This window comes from Amblyraja radiata, chromosome 6, assembly GCF_010909765.2.
Source record: "Amblyraja radiata isolate CabotCenter1 chromosome 6, sAmbRad1.1.pri, whole genome shotgun sequence".
NCBI lineage: Eukaryota > Metazoa > Chordata > Chondrichthyes > Rajiformes > Rajidae > Amblyraja > Amblyraja radiata.
The window spans coordinates 83,882,068-83,903,423 of NC_045961.1; the positions used below are offsets into that span (position 1 = coordinate 83,882,068).

The 21,356-nt window shown below is 46.0% G+C and overlaps 1 protein-coding gene across 2 annotated transcripts in view; it reads left to right on the top strand.

Annotated features, from left to right (window-relative positions):
- Positions 1–21,356, top strand: part of farp1 (FERM, ARH/RhoGEF and pleckstrin domain protein 1) — a 247,461-nt gene that overhangs the window by 18,210 nt on the left and 207,895 nt on the right. For both annotated transcript variants that reach the window (XM_033023060.1, XM_033023061.1), the window contains exon 2: positions 310–517. In XM_033023060.1, coding sequence (XP_032878951.1) covers positions 335–517 — 183 coding nt within the window. In that variant the 5' untranslated portion in view covers positions 310–334. The remainder of the gene's footprint in view (positions 1–309; positions 518–21,356) is intronic.

A 21,356-nucleotide genomic window follows, 5' to 3' on the forward strand; every position in this document is an offset into this window, starting at 1 on the left:
TATCCTAGCTAAAGATGGGACCATACAGAAGCCTGATAATAGAGGGGAAGAAGCTGGTGCTGAATCTGGCAGTACGCGCATTCAACCTTCTATATCTTCTGCCTGACGGAATGGGCAGAAGAAGAAATTACTAAGGTGAGACGTCTTTGATTACGTAGGTTTCTCTTCCGATGCAGCGTTAGGTATAGATGGAGTATTCTAGTCTGTGCAATGGACTGGGCTGCATCCACAACTCTCATAGAGATTTCTCGTGGTATTGAGCAGACCCTTGAGTGGAACGCGCTCCTCATGCTTGTTCTTCCTTTGCAGTATCGCGGGAACCGGAACGGGAAGGATGGCGGATATCGAACTCACCCACCAACCGCTTCAGAGCCCCGGCGCCAGGCTGGGCGGGCAGGAGACCACCGGGATCAGCACCTTGGAACCAGGGCTGAAGCCACCCAACTCTCCCTCTGGCAAACTCATCCCCATCAAGGTCCAAATGCTGGATGACACCCAGGAAGTGCATGAAGTTCCGGTAAGGTCAAACACACCAAACCCACCCCTCTGGGGGCGGGGACCTCTGTTCCCCTTTCTCCTACCTGTTGCCAATTTGTGCCAAATGCTCCTTGTTTCTATCCCCATCCCCCGCTGCTACTTGCGGGGAGCTTGAAGTGGCGGCTTGTTGCCAGCTGATTTCCACAGGTCTTTACGTGTTATGTGCCTTGAAGGGATGTGAATTTCTGCTTGTTACCTGGGTGTGTGCGGAGTTAACAACGGAGTTACATTCCCAGGAGAACCAGGAAGGAAGGTGAAGTGAGTTGGCATCCATTGCTTGTTATTTCTCAGTCTGGCCACCTGAAACAGGACAATAACGGACTTATTTTGCAGCTGTCCTGTGGGTCATGGTAGAAGCATTTGGAACTGTTTTGATTTGTTGTTGTCTTTGAGAGTTGCAGACGGTGACTCCTTGCTGTGGTCTGTTTTGTGGCGCTCTGTAATTGCTGGCTTTATTCCTCAGTAAAAACGTTCATTGTTGGTACGTAGGAATCACTAGGAGTTGTCCTTGAGAACGTGATGGGGAGCTGCTGCCTTGAACTACTGTAGTCCTTCTGGTGAAGGTGCTCCAGCAGTGTTGTTGGACTAGACCCAGTCTAGTGATAAAGGAATGTGTAGGAAGGAACTGCAGATGTTGTTTTAATCCGAACCTTCTGAATTTTGTAGTCGGCAGGGCAGTACTCTGCATATTCGCCAACTTGGACAATTTTAACATTTTTATCAAGCCATTAAATAAGCCAATTAACCTACAAACCTGTACGCCTTTGGAGTGTGGGAGGAAACCGAAGATCTTGGAGAAAACCTACGCAGATCACGGGGAGAACGTACAAACTACACACAGACAGCGCCCGTAGTCAGGATCGAACCCGGGCCTCTGGCACTGCATTTTTGCTGTAAGGCAGCAACTCTACCGCTGTGCCACCGTGACAAAGATAGACACAAAATGCTGGAGAAGGAACTTCAGATGCTGGAAAAATCGAAGGTAGACTAAAATGCTGGAGAAGCTCAGTGGGTGAGGCAGCATCTAAGTTGCGAGGGAATAGGTGACGTTTCGGGTCGAGACCCTTCTTCAGACTGATGTGGGGGTGGAGGGTGCGGGAAGAAGAGAGGAAGATGGTGCGCTGTGGAAGAGCTGGGAAGGGGAGGGGAAAGAGGGAGAAAGCAAGGACTAACTGAGATTGAAGACGTCAACGTTCATACCGCTGGCGTATAAACTACCCAAGCGAAATATGAGGTGCTCTTCCTCCAATTTTCGGCTTTTCGCAGAGACCGCTCCTCCGTAACTCCCTGGTCCATTCGTCCCTTCCCACCCAAACCACCCCCTCCCCTTGCAACCGCAGGAAATGCTACACTTGTCGCTTTACCTCCCCCCTTGACTCCATCCAAGGACCTAAGCAGTCTTTCCAGGTGCGGCAGAGGTTCACCTCCTCCAACCTCATCTATTGCATCCGCTGCTCTAGGTGGCAGCTGCTCTACATCGGTGAGACTAAGCGGAGGCTTGGCGATCGCTTCGCCCAACACCTCCGCTCGGTCCGCATTAACCAACCTGATCTCCCGGTGGCTCAGCACTTCAACTCCCCCTCCCATTCCAAATCCGACCTCTCTGTCCTCGGCCTCCTCCATGGCCAGAGTGAGTCCCACCGTAAATTGGAGGAGCAGCACCTCATATTTCGCTTGGTACACCCCGTTAGTATGAACATTGACTTCTCCAATTTCAGGTAGTCCTTGCCTTCTCCCTCTTTCCCCTCCCCTTCCCAGCTCTCCCTCAGCCCACTGTCTCCATCTCTTCCTTTCTACTTCCCGCCCCCCACCCCCACATCAGTCTGAAGAAGGGTCTCGACTCAAATCGTCACCTATTCCTTCGCTCCATAGATGCTCCCTCACCCGCTGAGTTTCTCCAGCATTTTTGTCTACCCTCAAAATGCTGGAGTAACTCAGCAGGACAGGCAGCATCTCTGGAGGGAAGGAATGGGTGACGTTTAGGTACGAGACCCTTCTGAAGTCTGAAGGAGGTTCTCTACCCGAAACGTCACCCATTCCTTCTCTCTAAAGATGCTGCTGAGTTACTCCAGCATTTTGTGTCTGTCTTTGATGATAAAGAAATGTTGATGTACACTCAAGCTAGGAATGGGTGTAACTGGGAGAGGAGCCTAGAGTACCGTTGTTGTTCTCAGCGGTAGAGGTCACAGATTTGGACTGTGCTGCCAAGAAATCTTTGCAATAAAAAGGGAAAAATATGTGCAATAGAAGGGACACAGTGGGTCAGGCAACATCCCTGGAGAACACGGGTAGGTTGGGACCCTTCTTCACACTGATTGTTGTGGTGGGGGGGGGGGAAGAAAGCTGGTAATGAGGATGGGCAAGACAAAATGTGTAGGAAGGAACTGAAGAAGGGTCTCGACCCGAAATGTCACCCATTCCTTTTCTCCACAGATGCTGCCTGTCATGCTGAGTTACTCAAGCTTTTTGTGTCTATCTAAGGGCAAGACAAAGCCTGGCAAGTGAGAGGTGGATGCAGATGAGAGAGATTTTTGATGGTTGGACAAAGGCCAAAGATGAAGGGTCCGAATGTGTGAGATAAGGATTGAAGTACGAATTGTGAAGCCAGATGAAAGAATATTGGTGGAAGGGAGGGGAGAAATTTAGGCTGGGCACAAGAATGAAATTGAGAGAGAATGTGTGGGAGTGTAGGTTAGTTACCTAAAATTGGAGAATTCAACGTTCATACCCAATTGGAATATGAGGTGCGGTTTTATCTTTGTAATCTTTGCAATGTTCTGGGTCAAGCTGCATCTCTCTATCCATGACAATTGCGGGCTCAATGTGTGAGTATATATTGAGTTTATTCAAAACTGTGGTAGCTATTTTTAAAAATTATTATCGGAATCTAGGGATACTCTGGGTAGATGCATAAAAGTGTTGCAAAGATGAAAGATTGGCCATCATTATGAGTGATGTGGCAAGAATGCGGGCAACATTTCAGTTTTATCAGAACCATTTTGAGGATACGTTTTAAGACGGGTAAATGGAAAAAGGACAGAGAACAACTAGGAAGATTTGTTCAAAACTCTCCAGGTGAGCAATTGAATTGCCAAGACACAGAAGGCTATGGACCACAGTTATGGACCATGCCAAGGGCGGCACGGTGGCATAGTGGGAAAGCTACAGCTTTACAGCGCCAGAGACCCGGGTTTGATCCTGACCTCAGGTGCTGTCCTTACGGAGGTTGTGCATACTCCCCGTGAGCCCGTGGGCTTTCTCCGAGATCTTCGGTTTCCTCCCACACTCCAAAGACGTACAGTTTTGCAGGTTAATTGGCTTGGTATAAATGTAAAATTGTTCCAAGTGTGTCTAGGGTGGTGTTAAAGTGCGGGGATCGCTGGTCAGTGCGGACTAGCTGGGCTGAAGGGCCTGTTTCCGCTCTGTATCTCTAAACTAAATGCTGATAAGTGGGATTAGTGGTCAGGGTGGACATGGTGGGCTAAAGGGGTGATTTTTGTGTGAATCTTGAAGAAGAGAACATAGTTACAAGATTAGAGGGTGCTCATTTAAAGCAGTTGCCTAGGGACTCACAGGGTTGGGGGAGTCTCTGGATTTCTCTACCTTTGGGAGGTTATGGAGGATATTAAAATTGGGGCAGATGGAGATGAGGTCTGGGCCAGATCATCCATGATTCTGTTGAATTGCAGGGCAGGCTGAGTGATCCATTCCTGCTTCCAAGTTTGTTGTGTTCTTTACACATGGCTCTTTTCATCAGGCTAGCTTCCTTCCCTGGGGAAATCTTGTTGATACTTGACCCCGATCCTGACCTTAAATTGTGGCAGAATGTTTATGGTTCATGGTTCATTTGATTATTGATTTTGTCTTAACTTCTTAATCAATAATGATGACGTCCTTTGTGTTCAGCTACATCCAGTATTGTAGAGATCCATGGCTGGGTTGATTTTGTTGGTATATTGTGTTTCATCAGTGTGGACTTGGCAAATAGTTTTGATTTAAGTCGTGAGAGTTGACCGATGAATTCAATGCCCCATGGTTTTACAGCCATCTTCAATGGTGCGTGTTGGGGAACTGGAGAAAGGCATTGGGTAAGTTGTGGTCCATGGAGCATTGGCCCAACCAAGTCTCAGCAGGGAAGGAAAAGTTCAACAACTTGAATGGATTCAATTTATTTTGGTGTAGTATGATCTCACTGAGTGTTGATAACATATGTTCTGATTGTGTGCTATACAAGGAGGTGTTGGGAGCAGCAGCCAAAATCTCTTGTCAAAGATAGATTTTAGGTAGCATATTGTATGCAGAGATGTTTGCGAGGGGAATTTCAAGCTCATGCTGGTAAGGGAGTAATTTGGGAATACAGGATCCTAGAACCACTTCCTTCTAGTACCAGGACCACTTCTTCCCATCAACGATCTGACACTTGAACCACACTGTACAATCCTAGCCACAATCTTAGCTCAGCACCGAACTGCTATGGACTTTGTATAAGGTTGTATTATGTACTTAGGCTTGCACTGTTGTGGTCTGGTTTCTTGATAAAACTGATAATGTGTTGTAGTATTGTTTATGGTATATTTGTAATGTTCTTGTGTATAATGTGCCTGTGAAGCTTCAGCAAGTAAGAATTTCATTTCGTTCCTGGTGCATGTGGCAATTAAACATTGGAATTGGAGTAGTTCTGAGATTTGGGAGGGTAGTGGAAAATTACAGGTAAAGAAGAGATGGCAAGTTGCCCAGATCTCAAGTTGTGGAAAATTCACCAATTTAATATCTCCAACTAAAATAAAAGCACTTTCAGGAAATATTTTGATCAGGCAGTATCAGCGGTTAAAGAAACATTGTTGACGTCTATGGTCAATGACCTTCCATTGTAACAGTGGAGAATGACTGCTTTCTCTGCCTGATATGTTGCTTGAAACCTTAGAGCATTGTCATAGAGACATAGTCATTCGGCAGAGAAATAGGCCCTTCGGTCTAATCTATCCATGCCAATCAAGATCCCTATCTACGCTAGTCCCACGTGCTTGTCATAGAGTAATACAGTGTGGAAATTGGCCCTTCGGCCCAACTTGCCCACACTGGCCAACATGTCCCAGCTACACTAGTCTATTATCTGAATGGTGGCCGATTAGGAAAAGGGGAGATGCAACGAGACCTGGGTGTCATGGTACACCAGTCATTGAAAGTAGGAATGCAGGTGCAGCAGGCAGTGAAGAAAGCAAATGGTATGTTAGCATTCATAGCAAAAGAATTTGAGTATAAGAGCAGGGAGGTTCTACTGCAGTTGTACAGGGTCTTGGTGAGACCACACCTGGAGTATTGCGTACAGTTTTGGTCTCCTAATCTGAGGAAAGACATTCTTGCCATAGAGGGAGTACAGAGAAGGTTCACCAGACTGATTCCTGGGATGGCAGGACTTTCATATGAAGAAAGACTGGATAGACTCGGCTTGTACACGCTAGAATTCAGAAGATTGAGGGGGGATCTTATAGAAACTTACAAAATTCTTAAGGGGTTGGACAGGCTAGAAGCAGGAAGATTATTCCCGATGTTGGGAAGTCCAGAACTAGGGGTCACAGTTTAAGGATAAGAGGGAAGTCTTTTAGGACCGAGATGAGAAAATCATTTTTTACACAGAGAGTGGTGAATCTGTGGAATTCTCTGCCACAGAAGGTAGTTGAGGCCAGTTCATTGGCTATATTTAAGAGGGAGTTAGATGTGGCCCTTGTGGCTAAAGGGATCAGGGGGTATGGAGAGAAGGCAGGGATGGGATACTGAGTTGGATGATCAGCCATGATCATATCGAATGGCGGTGCAGGCTCGAAGGGCCGAATGGCCTACTCCTGCACCTATTTTCTATGTTTCTATGTCCCACCTGCCAGCATTTGGTCAATATTCCTCCAAACCTGTCCTATCCATGTACCTGTCTAACTGCTTCTTAAATGTTGGGATAGTCCCTGCCTCAAGTACCTCATCTGGCAGCTTGTTCCATACACCCACCACCCTTTCTGTGAAAAAGTTACCCCTCAGATTCCTATTAAATCTTTTCCCCTTCATGATTACAATCGAGCCAACCACAGTGTACAGATTCATGATAAAGGGAATAACATTCAGTGCAAGAATATACTTGTAAAAAAAAAAGAAGAAAAATAGCACAACTCCTTCCTGTTGTATCTGGAAGCAGTTTTCAAGGCAGAAATTGAACATCAGAATCAGAATTGATGCCACAGAAGACTGCAAGCCAAGTCAATGGATATTTTTACAGCAGAAATAGATAGATTCATAATTAGTAGAGGTGTTGGGGGTTATGGGGAGAAGGCCGGAGAATGAGGTTGAGAGGGAAAGCTAGTTCGGCCATGATTGAATGGCGGAGTAGACTTGATGGGCCGAATGGCCGAAGTCTGCTTCCATCACTTATGAACCTATGAACATATTGGAAGATATTCTTGCAAAGTGAGACTAATTGAAATCAGAACGGTGATAAGCCAGTGCAATGCAACCCACAGCCCCCTGGCTAGACGCAAACTATTTACTGGGTCTGGAATGTGCAGGAAAGGATGGGCTTTGGGAAAACCGGTTGGGTTAGCTGGATGCCTGCGTTCTACAATGTACAACGGTCGAGGACAGTCGGGAACAGGAAACCGGATCCCCTGGGGAGGAGTAACGTGCTTGGATAAATGAGACTCAGGAGATACACTGATGGCGTGCTCTCTCTAAAGTTGTGCGGGGGCAGTCTGTATAATACTGGGAGAGTAAATATAGGTCCCAAGGTAGATGCAATGAGGACAACAGTTCTGGGGATTGTTTCTAGCTGCTTTTGAACTACGATTCGCCCTGGGACTCTGTTTTTGGTGCCAGGGTGGGGCTTGTGTGTGTGGTGATGAGTGGCTGCTGTACTGGTTGAACATCTTCTGGTTGAAAAGTTAAATTTAGGTACCAAAGTTTTTTAAAACATGAAAGGGAAATCCCATTCATAGAAGAACCGAGGACTGCTCCTGCTGTCTGAACCAACTTCCCCTCTCCAACCAAATTGCACGAGCCACTTTAACATCAAAAGGACATAGTTTGAAGAAGGGTCCCAAACCAAAACGTCACCCATCCACGATCTCCAGGGCTGCTGCCTGATCCACTGTGTTACTCCAGCACTTTGCGTCCTTTTGTGTGAGCCAGAATCTGCAGTTCCTTGTTTCTGCACTATAACAGCACTCTTTGTGATTTTGCAATGTACAGATTGGTTGTCATGTTTACCCATTCAGAAGCATTCCACTGAAGTTATGATAGGCACAATAGGAGTTAAATGTTCCCCTCTTTGCATGTGTTAAGATAAATCAAAATAAAAAGGGCAGCAAGGCGGCGCTGCGGTAGAGTTGCTGCCTTACAGCGAATGCAGCGCCGGAGACCTGGGTTCGATCCCGACTACGGGTGCTGTCTGTACGGAGTTTGTACGTTCTCCCCGTGACCTGCGTGGGTTTTCTCCGAGATCTTCGGTTAACTCCCACACTCCAAAGACGTACAGGTATGTAGGTAAATTGGCTTGATAAATGTAAAAATTGTCCATAGTGTGTGTAGGATGGTATTAATATGCGGGGATTACTGGTCGATGTGGACCCAGTGGGCCGAAGGGCCTGTTTCCGTGCTGTATCTCTAAACTAAACTAAACCGGGTGAACAATGCCAGAAACTGATGAATTTTGTCATCCTTGTCAAGCAAGTACGGAATTACCTTGGAAACTGACTTGGGGAAGCTCTTGTTGCCTGGACTCGAGGGACTGAGCTATAGAAAGAAGTGGGGCAGGCTAGGATGTTATTCCGTGGAGCACAGGAGACTGAGGACCTTTATAGACGTGTACAAAATTGAGTCAAGAGTATTTAATTCTCATCTGTACTGAAATGAAACTATGAAATTCTTTCTTGCAGCCGCATAACAGGTCTGAAAACACAGTGCTCATAGTTAACATAATAATCAACATTAAACAAAGTTCCATAAATTAAAAAGAATAGATGAGGTGAATAGCAGAGGCTTAAAGTGAAAAAGGATAGATTTCATAGAAGCCTGATGGGAAACTTTTTCACACCGAGGGTGGTGCGTATATGGAACACGCTACACAGGAAGTGGTAGAGGCGGAGCCAATAACGAGGTCTAACAGATATTCGGACAGGAAGATGGATCGGAACATTTTAACGGGATATGGGTCAAACACAGGCAAATGGGACTAGCTGAGATGGGCAGATTGGTGGCCTTGGATGTATGGTTCTGTGGACTTGTTTCCATGGTGTATGACTGACTGTATAGAACAGGGCGGGCCTTAGGAGATGCGGGGCCCAATTGGGAACAATTTTGGTGACCCCCAGGTTCCCAGCCAAGGCCTGTCAGACCTGTTCTTTAGTATATATTATGAAATTGTACACTAAGGTGCTATGGATTATACACTGTCTTAATCTCTCCTGCTCCCATCTGACTGTCAGTACCTCCGCTGGCTTCCAACCTTTACCGTAGCTGCTAATTACCATTAAACTGCATTATGTGATTGGACACAATGCCCTTGGAGACAATGGCTAATTGGACGTGAATTTTAAGGGAAGCTGGTCGGTGATTGGTCACAATTGTTCTCGGAGACTGTGTCTGATTGTTCGCCGAGTGACCAGTGCATTATGTGATTGAACACAATGCCCTTGGAGACAGCTGCTGATTGGACGGGAGGAGACCGATTAGTTGATTGGACGGGAATTTTAAGGGAAGCTGGTCGGTGATTGGACGCAACCCCCTTAGAGACAGCGGTTGATTGGTCGCCAAATAATCGGGCACAAAAAAATGACAAATAGGAAAACAATAAAATCAGAATTCCGGTTTAAATCTGAATAATATCATGCCTGATCTGCAGTTCCTTCCTATTGAAGAAGAACCCTGGCCCGAAACAACTCCTAATCCATTCCCTGCATGGTCAAGGAAGCACGCCAATGCCTCTCCTTCCTCAGACGCGTTTGGATAATGTTCTGCAGATGCACAATGGATAGTATCCTGTTGGGATGCACTACGGTGTGGTTTACCAACTGCCCTGTCCAAGAATGCAAGAAATTGAAGAGTTGTGTATGCGGTCCAGCCCATCACACAAACTAGCCTCCACCCAGCCCTCCCCAACCATTGACTCCATCTATACATTCCGCTGTCTCTAGAAAGGAGCCAACAAAACCGGTGCTCCGGTTTCTTCCCCTGTTCCAAATACGTGCAGGTTTGGAGATGAATTGGCTTCCGTGAATTGTCCCAGTGTGTAGGATAGAACCAGTGAACGGAGGCTTGATGGGCTGAATGGCCTAATTCTGCTAGAACCTATGAGAATGTGTTAACTCTTGACAGAAAGCACCGGGGGTCAGGCTTGCTCCAGGCTCGCTGGCACAATGGGTCAGCAGCTCTACCAGTTGCCACGTCATTCCTCCCCACTGACTGGCTTTGTGATCGTGTTGCCTCTCCGTACCCTCTCGGTGGGATGTAACAAAGAGTGGATCTCTCGGTCAGTCCCCTCAGCTGCCTCTCCCGATGCGGCTGACACAACTCCCTAGGTCAGCCTTCCCTTCAGGTCCCACCACGGTTCCAATGGGCGTTTGCAATCCTATTTCATCCCAGACCACACCTTCCATAATTGGGAGCAGACACGCTCCATCAAAGATGTTTCCGTAGCAGCAATTTTGTGGCTAAACTTGAAAAGCTAAACTTAGAATGGCAGATTGTGTCCTGGGAGCAGAAGTCCACGGGGCCCAGGCCTCAGTGTTCCAATCCAACCGGTAATTTGAAGTTTAAAATATCATTGAGAGAATTTGCTTGCCAGCTGACTATGGTTTCACTGCTTTGAGGTTATTTTCATGTCTGTTTCGAGCTGCTTTTGCCATGTTTTAAGTTTCCATTTTGAGCAGCACTGTGGTGCAGCCAGTAAAGCTAGCTGCTGCCTTGTAAGCTCCAGTGATCTGTACAATCCTGACCTCGGGAGCTGTCTGTGTGGTGTTTACATATTCTTCCTGTGACTCTGGCTTTCTCTAGGTATGGGCCCCAGATAACTTGAAGCTAAAAATTGAACTGGATATGATAGTGGGCAGAATATACCAGAGAAGTGCACTCATTAATTGGAACTACCCTGTGAAGTTCAGCCCGGTAAATTAAAGGTTTCTAAATTGCAGTCTTGGGTTGTGGAATTTGTCAAAATGCCAAGAATTAAAATTGCCAATAGACAAGGCACTCGTTCCAAAAAGGAACTCGTGGGGAGGTAGCTATCATTAGTTTGGGTGTATTATTTAAGCGGTTGGCAGTTTGTAAACATAAGCAGTGTTCAATGTGTCGGCCGGGTTTGTGGTATCTGTGCAAGTGATTCTCTGTCCCTGAGACGTTCTGAGAGAGAAGATTGCGTTCTCTTAACTATTGAGATGGAATGAGGGGGCGTGGGAAGAGTCCTTGACGAGCAATGAAGAGAGCACCATTTTGAGGCGAGGGTCTATATATATATTTAAAAAAAGATTGTTTGGCAGCAGTTGAGCAGGGTGATAAAGGCAATGTCAGAAACTGAAACCTGTGGCTGCCAAGTCTCAATACTGTGGAATTCCCTCCCTTCCCATCCCTCTCCATCTACCGGGTAGCTGCATAAAGTCTAGTTGAATGAAGCCTTTGCTCATTTGTCATTTTGCCAACTCTTGTTCAGTAACCTTCCAGTTAAAGTACCTTGGAACTGTGCAAAAGGCAATAAAGATGAGTAATGTCTAACCTGGGTTTGTGGAGCTGACAACTTGGAAAATGAATTTAGAAAGGAAAAATTCTGGGAGTACAGCTGTCCAGCCAGCTGAGATGTGGAGAGCGCAGATGTGGCCAACGTTAAGGCTCAGTGACAAATTCCACTTCTGATGAAAGGTCAGGTACTCTAAAGGGAGAGAATCACCCATGTAGTGCAGGTACGCAAGAATAAAAAACACTTGTAGAAATTGGAGCCTGTTGGAGTAGTGTTGTGGATGATAACTATCTCAAGGTCAATCATTGGTTTTGGTCTACAATTAAAGTGTTTAGTGGTTTGCAATTCTAAGCAGTGTTAAACATATCAGCTGGGCTTGTGGTATCTGCGGGATGATTCTCTATCCCAGAAACGTTCTGATGAAATGTTATTAAACTGAAACGCTAAACTCCGTTCCACTCTGCACAGATGCCGTCTAACCGGCTGAGTATTTCTGAAAGTATCTCTCCATTTCAGAGGAGGGGAAGTGACTGCGGTGCAATCGGTCTACCAAGACCTGCTGGATCTCTCAGTTATCTTCCAGTGTCCTCTCTCCATTACAATAAATCTGAAGACGGATCCCAATGACCCAAAACGTCATCTTTCCATGTCCACCAGAGATGCTGCCTGATCCACTGAGTTATCCAGCACATTGTGTCTGAAGAGTGAATGGCCCTTATGCACGAAGCATACATGCTTCACTTCCAAACCCCAATTTCAGTGGAGCCAAGCTGTACGGGGGATGAATTCTACTGTCATTGCCACATTGAGCAGAGGATGACTTTCTACTGCAGCAGGTTAAGGGAGGCAAGAAATGATGGGAAAAAGCACTCAAAACATTTGAAAAGGTAGCTCCACAACACAATCACTCTTCTGAAATAGATACAGATAATTTAGTTTAGATACAGCGCAGAACAGGCCCTTTGGCCCAAAGGTTTGCGCCGACCAGCGATCCCTGTACACTAACACTATCCTACACACTAGGGAGAATTTACAATTTTTCCCCAAAGCTAATTAACCTACAAACATGTACATCTTTGGAGCATGGGATGAAATCCACGTGGTCGAGGTTTCAACGCCAGTTTACTGTCACGGGGAGAACGTGCAAACACAGTACAGACAGTACCTGTATTCAGGATCCAACCTGGGTCTCTGACGCTGTAAGGCAACAACTCTACCGTTGTGTAACCATGCCTTCCAAATACTTCCAGATGCTTCCAGAAACACTCAGTAGGTCAGGCCGTACGTAACTGGGCAAGGAGAATCCAAGTTAATGTTTCGATTTGTTGACCTTTCATCAGAACTTCTCTAAGATAGAGATTCATTCCACAGATACCACAAGCCCAGCTGATATGTTTAACGCTGCTTATAATTGCAACCCACTTTAATTATAGACACAAACTAATGATTGATCTTGAGCTAGTTATCATCCACAACACCACCCAAATCTCTCTCAACAGTCTCCAGTTTCTAAAAGTGTGTTTTCCACGTGTACCTAAACCACACAGGTGATTCTATCCCTTGGAGGGAAAGACAGATCACCCATGATTGAATGGTGGAGTAGATCTAATGGGCCGAGTGGTATAATTCTGCTCCTATAAATTATGAACCTTTCTTGACCTTTCATCAGAAGTGCAATTTGTCATTGAGCCCAAACGTTGACTACATCGGCTCGCTCCACATCTCAGCTGGCTGGGCAACAGTACTTTGAACAGTTTTCCTTTTAAATTCATTTTACGTTGGCAGTGTATTTTTGTCAGTTCTGCCAATCCCAGGTATAGCGTTATTCATTTTTAATAGTTCTTGCACAGTTCCAAGGTAATTTTACTGGAAGGTTATCCAACAACTGTTGGCAAAAGGACAAGTGAACAAATGCTTATTTGAACCAAACCCTTTGGAGCGTCCTGATGTTGGAGCTAGGGATGGGGAGGGAATTCCACAGTGTTCAGCCTTGGCATCTGCAGGCTTCAGTTCCTGACATCTTTTTATCACCCTGCTCTCTCATCTGTTGCCAAACCTACTGTATTTTTTTTTAAATAAACCTGCATCTACATTTGCTTGTGCTGACCAGGCAGCAGTGATTGTGGTCTCCTTGATGTGAGATTGCTCCCTACAATGGGCACCTCAACAGCCTGGTTACCAGATGGAGAAAGAAAAAGATAGACACAAAATGCTGGAGTAACTCAGCGGGACAGGCAGCATCTCTGGAGAGAAGGAATAGGTGATGTTTCGAATCGAGACCCTTCTGCAGACTGAAACAGATTCAAGAATGTGATCAAAGCTTCAATGAAGAATTGCAACATTCCCAAAAAATGTTGGAAGCTCTAGCTGAAAGTGCGGAAGGAGCCTTCAGGGTGGTGTTGAGAACCTTGAAACCGTGAGCATGCAGAGGCTCTGAGTAAATGGCAGGAGAAATAGTCTGGAAAAACGCTTTCTGGAGCGCTAGTATGTGTGTTGTGGGCTGAAGGGACTGGTTTCCCGAGGGCTAGTATGGACATTGTGGGCCGAATGGATTATTGGGCTGGCGGCTCAGTCACTCAAGCCTGTTGTGCTGGCAGTTCACTCACTTATGGCTGGTGGGCTGGCAGTTGACTCATGGCTATTCCTTGAAATTCCATTTCTAGCCGGGTGCAAGGCCACCAAATTCAAGTGCAGTTTCTTACCACTTCAAGCAGGGTGCAAGGCCACCAAATTCAAGTGCAGTTTCTTACCACTTCAAGCAGGGTGCAAGGCCACCAAATTCAAGTGCAGTTTCATACCATTTCAAGCAGGGTGCAAGGCCACTAAAGACAGCGAGTCGTGACCTCTCCCTCCTCCATCTTGCAGAGACTGAGCCACGCCCACACTTCTGGGTTTTATAGTCCCTCGCCCCCTCCCACCAGAAGGGTTGTGGCCTTCATGGCGTGATTGACTGGAGAGAGAATCTCAACATTTTTTAAACACTAATAACTCTTTTATTTTTCATCGCTGGGAAAAATCCTCGGCACCTGATGAGCGGAGGGGGACTGAGTAAGATGGCCAAAAATCACAGCCGTATGTGAAAGCGTTTTTTCTAAAATCAATATACAGAACAACAGGAAGTGGTCAAGGTCAGACTTTTAGTTATATAGGCAAGGCAACTTTAATTAGGCAAGGCAACTTTAATTATGTCAGGCAACTTTAATTAGGCAAGGCAACTTTAATTAGGCAAGACAGCTTTAACATTTCCAAACCAAAGGCAACACAGCTTTAGCATTTCCAAACCAAAGGCAACAGCTTTAGCATTTCCAAACCAAAGGCAACACAGCTTTAGCATTTCCAAACCAAAGGCAACACAGCTTTAGCATTTCCAAACCAAAGGCAACACAGCTTTAGCATTTCCAAACTATATTTTCAAACCACATTAAAGGCACTGAGAGGTCAGTAAAATCACTCACAGTTTAGTAGAGATGCGTTCAGTGTTATTCACAGCTCAGACTGAGAGACTCAGACTCTAGCTCCCCCATCTTGCAGAGACTGACTGAGGCACTCAACACTTCTGGGTTTTATAGTCCCTCCGGAAGTGGCGTGGCCGTCAGAAGAGAGAATCTCAACATTTTTTAAACACTAATAACTCTTTTATTTTTCATCGATGGGAAAAATCCTCCTGTCCTGCACAGCAGAGAGGGACTCTGAGTAAGATGGCCAAAAATCACAGCCATAAGTGGCAGCGTTTTTTCTAAAATCAATATACAGAACAACAGGAAGTGGTCAAGGTCAGACTTTTAGTAATATAGATACCAGGCTTGTTATAAATCTAAATTGTCCCTAGTGTGTGTAGGACAGTGTTAATGTGCGGACTTGGTGGGCCGAAGGGCCTGTTTCTGCGCTGTATCGCTAAGCTGGACTAAACTAAAGGGTCTCAACCCGAAACGTCACCCATTCCTTTTCTCCGATTATGTTGCCTGAGCTGCTGAGTTACTCCAGCATTTTGTGCCCACCCTAAGACTGTCAGCCTCTCCTCTTCAGTTTGGTCTCCTCAGATTCAGCCTTTGCTTCTGCAAGGAAGCTTTCTGTTTAAAAAAAACATTCCTTCCAACCAGCTATGCCAAGGGGCAATCTGCAGGAGGCATCTAGCCAGAAGTTATCTTCATTCCTACGAGGAACATGCCATGTATATCCTGGGGCTATTAAAACTGGATCAGAAACAGACTGGTTCGGCAACTATCCCTCTGCATCCTTGTGCAAGGCACCATTCAGCAATCTCCTCCTTGGCCGCAGGTGACTGGGGAGCTGTGTTCATGCTTTTCTTGCCCAGAGCACTGTCACAGGAAAGTAATCTACACAAGATTGACTGTTGCTGTCAGGATGTGTCGCCTACTGGCTTCGCTGCCAAGAATGTCGAGGGCAACAGCAAAATGGAAGCATCACCACCTGCAGGTTCTCCTCCAATTTGCGCGCATTCCCAACTTAGAAGTATATTGCCGGTCCTTCATTGACGTTGGGCCAACATCCCAGAGCTCACTCCGCCAACAGCAGCGTGGTAGCACCTTCACCAGAAGAACAACAATGATTCGAGAGGGATGGGTAATCCCATCGGTAGAACAGTAGCGCAGCGGTAGAGTTGCTGCCTAATGGCCCTGTCCCACGGTACGAGTTCATTCCACGAGCTCTCCCGAGTTTGCCCTGATTCGAACTCGGAGATTTACGGTAATGGCCGCTCGTCGGTACTCGGGGCCCTCGTGGACATTTTTCAACATGTTGAAAAATCTTCACTAGTCTTCCCGAGCTTACCTGCCGTTAGCGAGTCTTCCCGAGTACCTGCCTTTAGTGTTACGAGCCGCTAAGAGACGTCCCTGAGCTCCGACGTACCCGCTACGTTCATTCTCCGTGCTTACCACGCGTTTGATTTTTTTTAAACTCGGGCTCTTGGAATGAACTCGTACTGTAGGAGAGGGCCATTGCAGTTCCAATGCCGGGTTCAATCCTGACTACGTGTGCTGTCTGTGCAGAGTTTGTACGTTCTCTCTGTGACCGTGTGGGTTTTCTCCAGGACCTCCGATTTCCTCCCAACCTCAAAGACGGACAGGTTTGTAGGTTAATTGTAAATTGTCACTAGTGCGTAAGATAGTGTTAGTATACGGAGTGACCGCTGGTTGCTGTGGACTCGGTGGGCCGAAGGGCCTGTATCCGCACTGTACCTCTAAAGTCTAATAAATGTTGGCCTTGCCCAGATACTGAAAAGGAGCATTGCAGCTTTGCAAATGTTTTAAATATGTGGTACCTGCCCACATATCGCTGGGAAGTTAATGCTCAGTAACAGGAGGGATGATCACAACACACGGTCACATCAGACCAGTTGAAATTCAACGTCAAGCATTCCTTTTCACTCTTCTTCTCTCCTTATCTGATGACCATTTATCTCCTTTTCATCTCTAGCCTTTGTCCACCCATCTGCCAAACAACCCCCCACACCTCCACACCTGTATCCACCTATCACCGTGCCCACCTATCACTTGATAGGCTTTGTCTCGTCCTCGCCTCTTTTCCAGCTGTTTCCTCCTCCTGCAACAATCACTGAAGGGTCCCAAGCCTAACATAGAAACATAGATAGAAACATAGAAAATAGGTGCAGGAGTAGGCCATTCGGCCCTTCGAGCCTGCACCGCCATTCAATATGATCATGGCTGATCATCCAACTCAGTATCCTGTACGTCACCTATCCATGTCCTTCAGAGATGATGCCTGATGTGTTGAGTTGCTCCGGCACTTTGTTTTTTTTTTGGTTAACCAGCATCTGCAGTTCCATGTGTCTCCAATCTCCAGAACCTCCTGATTGCTTTGTGCTGCTCATGGTTGCTGCACACAGCCACCTCTCCCTGCCACCTTGGTTGTTTTTAAGAACCTGCCTGGTCTGTACAGTGGAGAAGCCAGAGACTGCAGATGCTGAAATATTGAGCAAGCAATAAAGAACTCAGTGGGTCAGGCAGCGTCTGTGCAGGGAAATGGACAGTCGACCTTTCAGGTTGGGACCCTTCTTCATACAGTGGTTGCACATCATGCTCACCATTTGTGTTCCTTTGTGTTCCTGCTCCAAAGTTTTAAACTCAGCGGAGATTCTTTGTGTAAAGACTATCGATCTCTCCAGCCTAGTAATAGAAGAGATTCAGCTTGTAAAAATATGGAAAGCATGAGAAGGCAATTCAGCCGACTGTCTACCTCAGTGTAGGTTTCTGCACTAACCTCACATTCCCCCATTTCTTTTGATATCTGTAACTCTCTGCCTTTCTCTTGAATTAACTAAAAATGATGTTGCTTTACTTCCTAACATAGAAACATAGATAGAAACATAGCAAATAGGTGCAGGAGTAGGCCATTCGGCCCTTCGAGCCTGCACCGCCATTCAATATGATCATGGCTGATCATCCAACTCAGTATCCTGTACCTGCCTTCTATCCACTTTAGCCACAAGGGCCACATCTAACTCCCTCTTAAATATAGCCAATGAACTGGCCTCAACTACCTTCTGTTGCAGAGAATTCCAGAGATTCACCACTCTCTGTGTGAAAAATGTTTTCCTCATCTCGGTCCTAAAAGATTTCCCCCTTATCCTTAAACTGTGACCCCTTGTTCTGGACTTCCCCAACATCGGGAACAATCTTCCTGCATCTAGCCTGTCCAACCACTTAAGAATTTTGTAAGTTTCTATAAGATCCCCCCTCAATCTTCTAAATTCTAGCGAGTACAAGCCGAGTCTATCCAGTCTTTCTTCATATAAAAGTCCTGACATCCCAGGAATCAGTCTCCACTAACCGTGGAGTCTCCTGCAAGAAGTTAAATCTCGTTACATCAGAAACTTCAAACGTATATCTAATTTTTACCTTTTATTTCTCCTTTTAATCCAGTCCTTTCTTCCCTCTTCATTCCTCTGAAATTGTCTTCACCTCTAGAGTCATTATCGTTGCGTAAATCTCTTTGGTTTGGGGGCGGGTAGACTTGGTTCCATCGATCGCTAGGCTCACAATGTCCTGTAGCCTCCTTATTCCCTACAGATGCTGAAGCACAAAAGATTGACAGGTGAACGACTATGGCTACGGGGAAATAGTGGGGCAATGGGCTGAATCGGAATGCACTAAGAGCCAGCGTAGGCCAAATCTCCCCTGACATCAGTCAGAAGAAGGGTCTCGACCCGAAACGTCACCCATTCCTTCTCTCCAGAGATGCTGCCTGTCCCGCTGGGTTACTCCAGCATTTTGTCTCTACCTTCTGTGTTGACCATGATGCCAATCTAAACTAATTCCATCTGCCTGCACACACAGATGCTCCTCGATTTACGATGTTTCGACTTACGATATTTCGACCTTACGATGGTGCAAACGCTGGGCAACGGCAGCGAGCCACAGCTCACTTCCGGTCACGTGATCAATTTGTATTAAATACGTTTTCGACTTAGGATATTTTCAATTTACGATGGGTTGATTGGAACGTAACCCCATCGTAGGTCGAGCAACAGCTGTAGTTTTTATCTCTACAACCCCTGCTTCTCCATGTGCCTGTCTAATGCCTCTTAAACATTGCTATCATATTTTCTTCTACCACCACGCTTGTGTTCAGTTCTGGGAACCGTGATATGGGAAAGATGTTGTTAAGCTGGAAAGGGTACAAAGACGATTTACGAGGATGTTGCCAGGACTAGAGGTTCTGAGCTATAGGCAGAGGTTGAGTAGGCTGGGACACTATTCCTTGAAGCGCAGGAGGATCTATATATGCCTCTTGTAATTCTATATACTTCTGTCGGGTTTCCCACAGCTTCAGGCGCTCAAGAGTGTTGTACGACTCAATTACTCCAAATGCAATAATTGGCAGGACTCTCGGGGCATTGATGTTTACAGGGATGCTCCCTCTAATCTAGGGAGCATCCTGGTAAATGTCTTCCGCACTCTCTTTAATGCATCCACATACTTCCTCTAATAGGATGACCAGAACTGCACACTATCCTCCAAATATGGCCTAACCAATTTTATTTATTTATTTTTGCAGCTATAAAATGACTTGCCATCTTTAATACTAAATCCCTCACTCAATTCAGGCAAGGATGTCGTACAACATTACCACCTCTTTCCATTTTCAGGGAGCTGTGGACTTGAGCTCCAAGATCCTTTTATACATCAATGCTCCAAAGGGTCTTGCCATTCATTGTATCTCTTGCATTTGGAGTCATTGAGTCGTACAACACTAAATGGCGCTCGATGGTCAGCATGGACTTGGTGGGCCGAAGGGCCTGTTTCCGTGCCGTACGACTGACAATAGAATTAATGTAACATGTTGATGACATTTTATTTCTGATCGGCTGGGCATATGAAGCCGTTTCCATTTTTTTTAGTTTCCAATACCTGCCAGCCGAAGTATTTTGCTGCTATTTTCAGAGAGGACTCCTGCAGTGCAGGAAGACAGCCAAGTTTGTGAACTGCTAGGGAAGCAGCAAAATGCAATCCTCCTCCCACCAGCAGATTGCTGGCTTCAGGGTGTGAAAATATTCCGGATCTCCTGAAGACGATCACAGCGCGATCTCGAGCAACAGTTGGGCTGGGGCCTCAGCACACGGTCTATTATTACAGTGTGTAGGCTCAGACTTCATCTCCGGAAAGGACAACTAATAAAATATAAACCGAAGCAAAGCATTTAGTGCTGGAGGCGCAGTGGCGCAGCGATAGAGTTGCTACCCTAAAGCACTCATAGGGTCTAAGGTAGACACAAAATACTGGAGAAACTCAGCGGGTGAGGCAGTATCTATGGGGAGAAGGAATGGGTGACGTTTCGGGTCGAGACCCGAAACATCACCCATTCCTTCTCGCCATAGATGCTGCCTCACCCGCTGAGTTTCTCCAGCATTTTGTGTCTACCTTCGATTTTATCCAGCATCTGCAGTTGTTTCTCACACAGTCATGGGGTCTGATGTGTTGCTTCTCACATGAAAAGCGTTCAGCCGGCTTTGTTGAAGGGAACAAGATGTTTACACTGTGGCACTCCTCCCACTCAGTAAAGCTGATAAATTCTGTTTGCATCGTAAAATCAAAAGGGAAATCCGAAAATACTGAAATTTGAAGCTAATGTTTACCCTTGTGCACAGCCTTTCCTGGGGGAATGTCACAGGACACCGCACTGGAGCGTAATCTTACAAAATCTGGACCTCAGCCATTTTAGGAACCAGGAAGGTGGAAGATCTATGAGAGGGGTTTTACAGAGCAGCGTAAAAGGGGAGAGAGGGAGGGAAGTTTAGGAAGGAAATGCCAGAGCTCGGAGGCCTGGGTAACAGATGGTAAGGCCTCCGTGATTAAATTCTGTGAATAAACAAGAATACAACTCTACTCCTCTTCTGTGCCAGTTTCTCACGACCCTTAATTTGTCAATCTTTCAAATATTTGTCTATCTATCTCCATTTAAAATATATCTAACGATCTGGCCTCCACCACTCTCGCGGGCAGAGAGTATCCGAGATTCGCCACCCTGCAGGGATGAAAAATCTCTACGCACTTCAGTTTTAAATGACCAGCTTCATATTTTGTAGCTATGTCCACTTGTTTGTGACTCTGGGGGAGGTCGGTACTGGAGGGATGTAGAGATGTTGGGGTTGTAGGAAATTGGACAATAGGTGGGAAGGAGAAGCTAGGAAAGGCCAGAGAGGGATTCCTTCGTCTCTGTGTCTACCCTCTTTAAAGGCACTTCAGGCCTACCTCTAACCTCCCTGCTCCTGTGCTTCCTACCGTGGGTAGTAAGTAAGTAAGTAAGTTTTATTTATATAGCACGTTTTAAGTCAACTCACATTGACACCAAAGTGCTTTACATAAAATAGCTAATAGGTTTCCATATAAACCATAGAAAAAGGTTAACAAAAAAATAAAGAAAATGGACACAACGCATTATAGAGTTCAACACAAACGTGCCCCCACAGCAGAATCAAAATTTTCCACTTTGGGGAAAGGCACCAGAAAGTTAAGTCCTCTTCCTCTGAAACACCCGAGGTCAGGGCCCATTTGTGGCCTTGCAGCCATTCCGATGATTTTCAGGGCCCTCTTGCCGTGAAAGATGGAACTCTGGCGTCGGGTGAAACAAT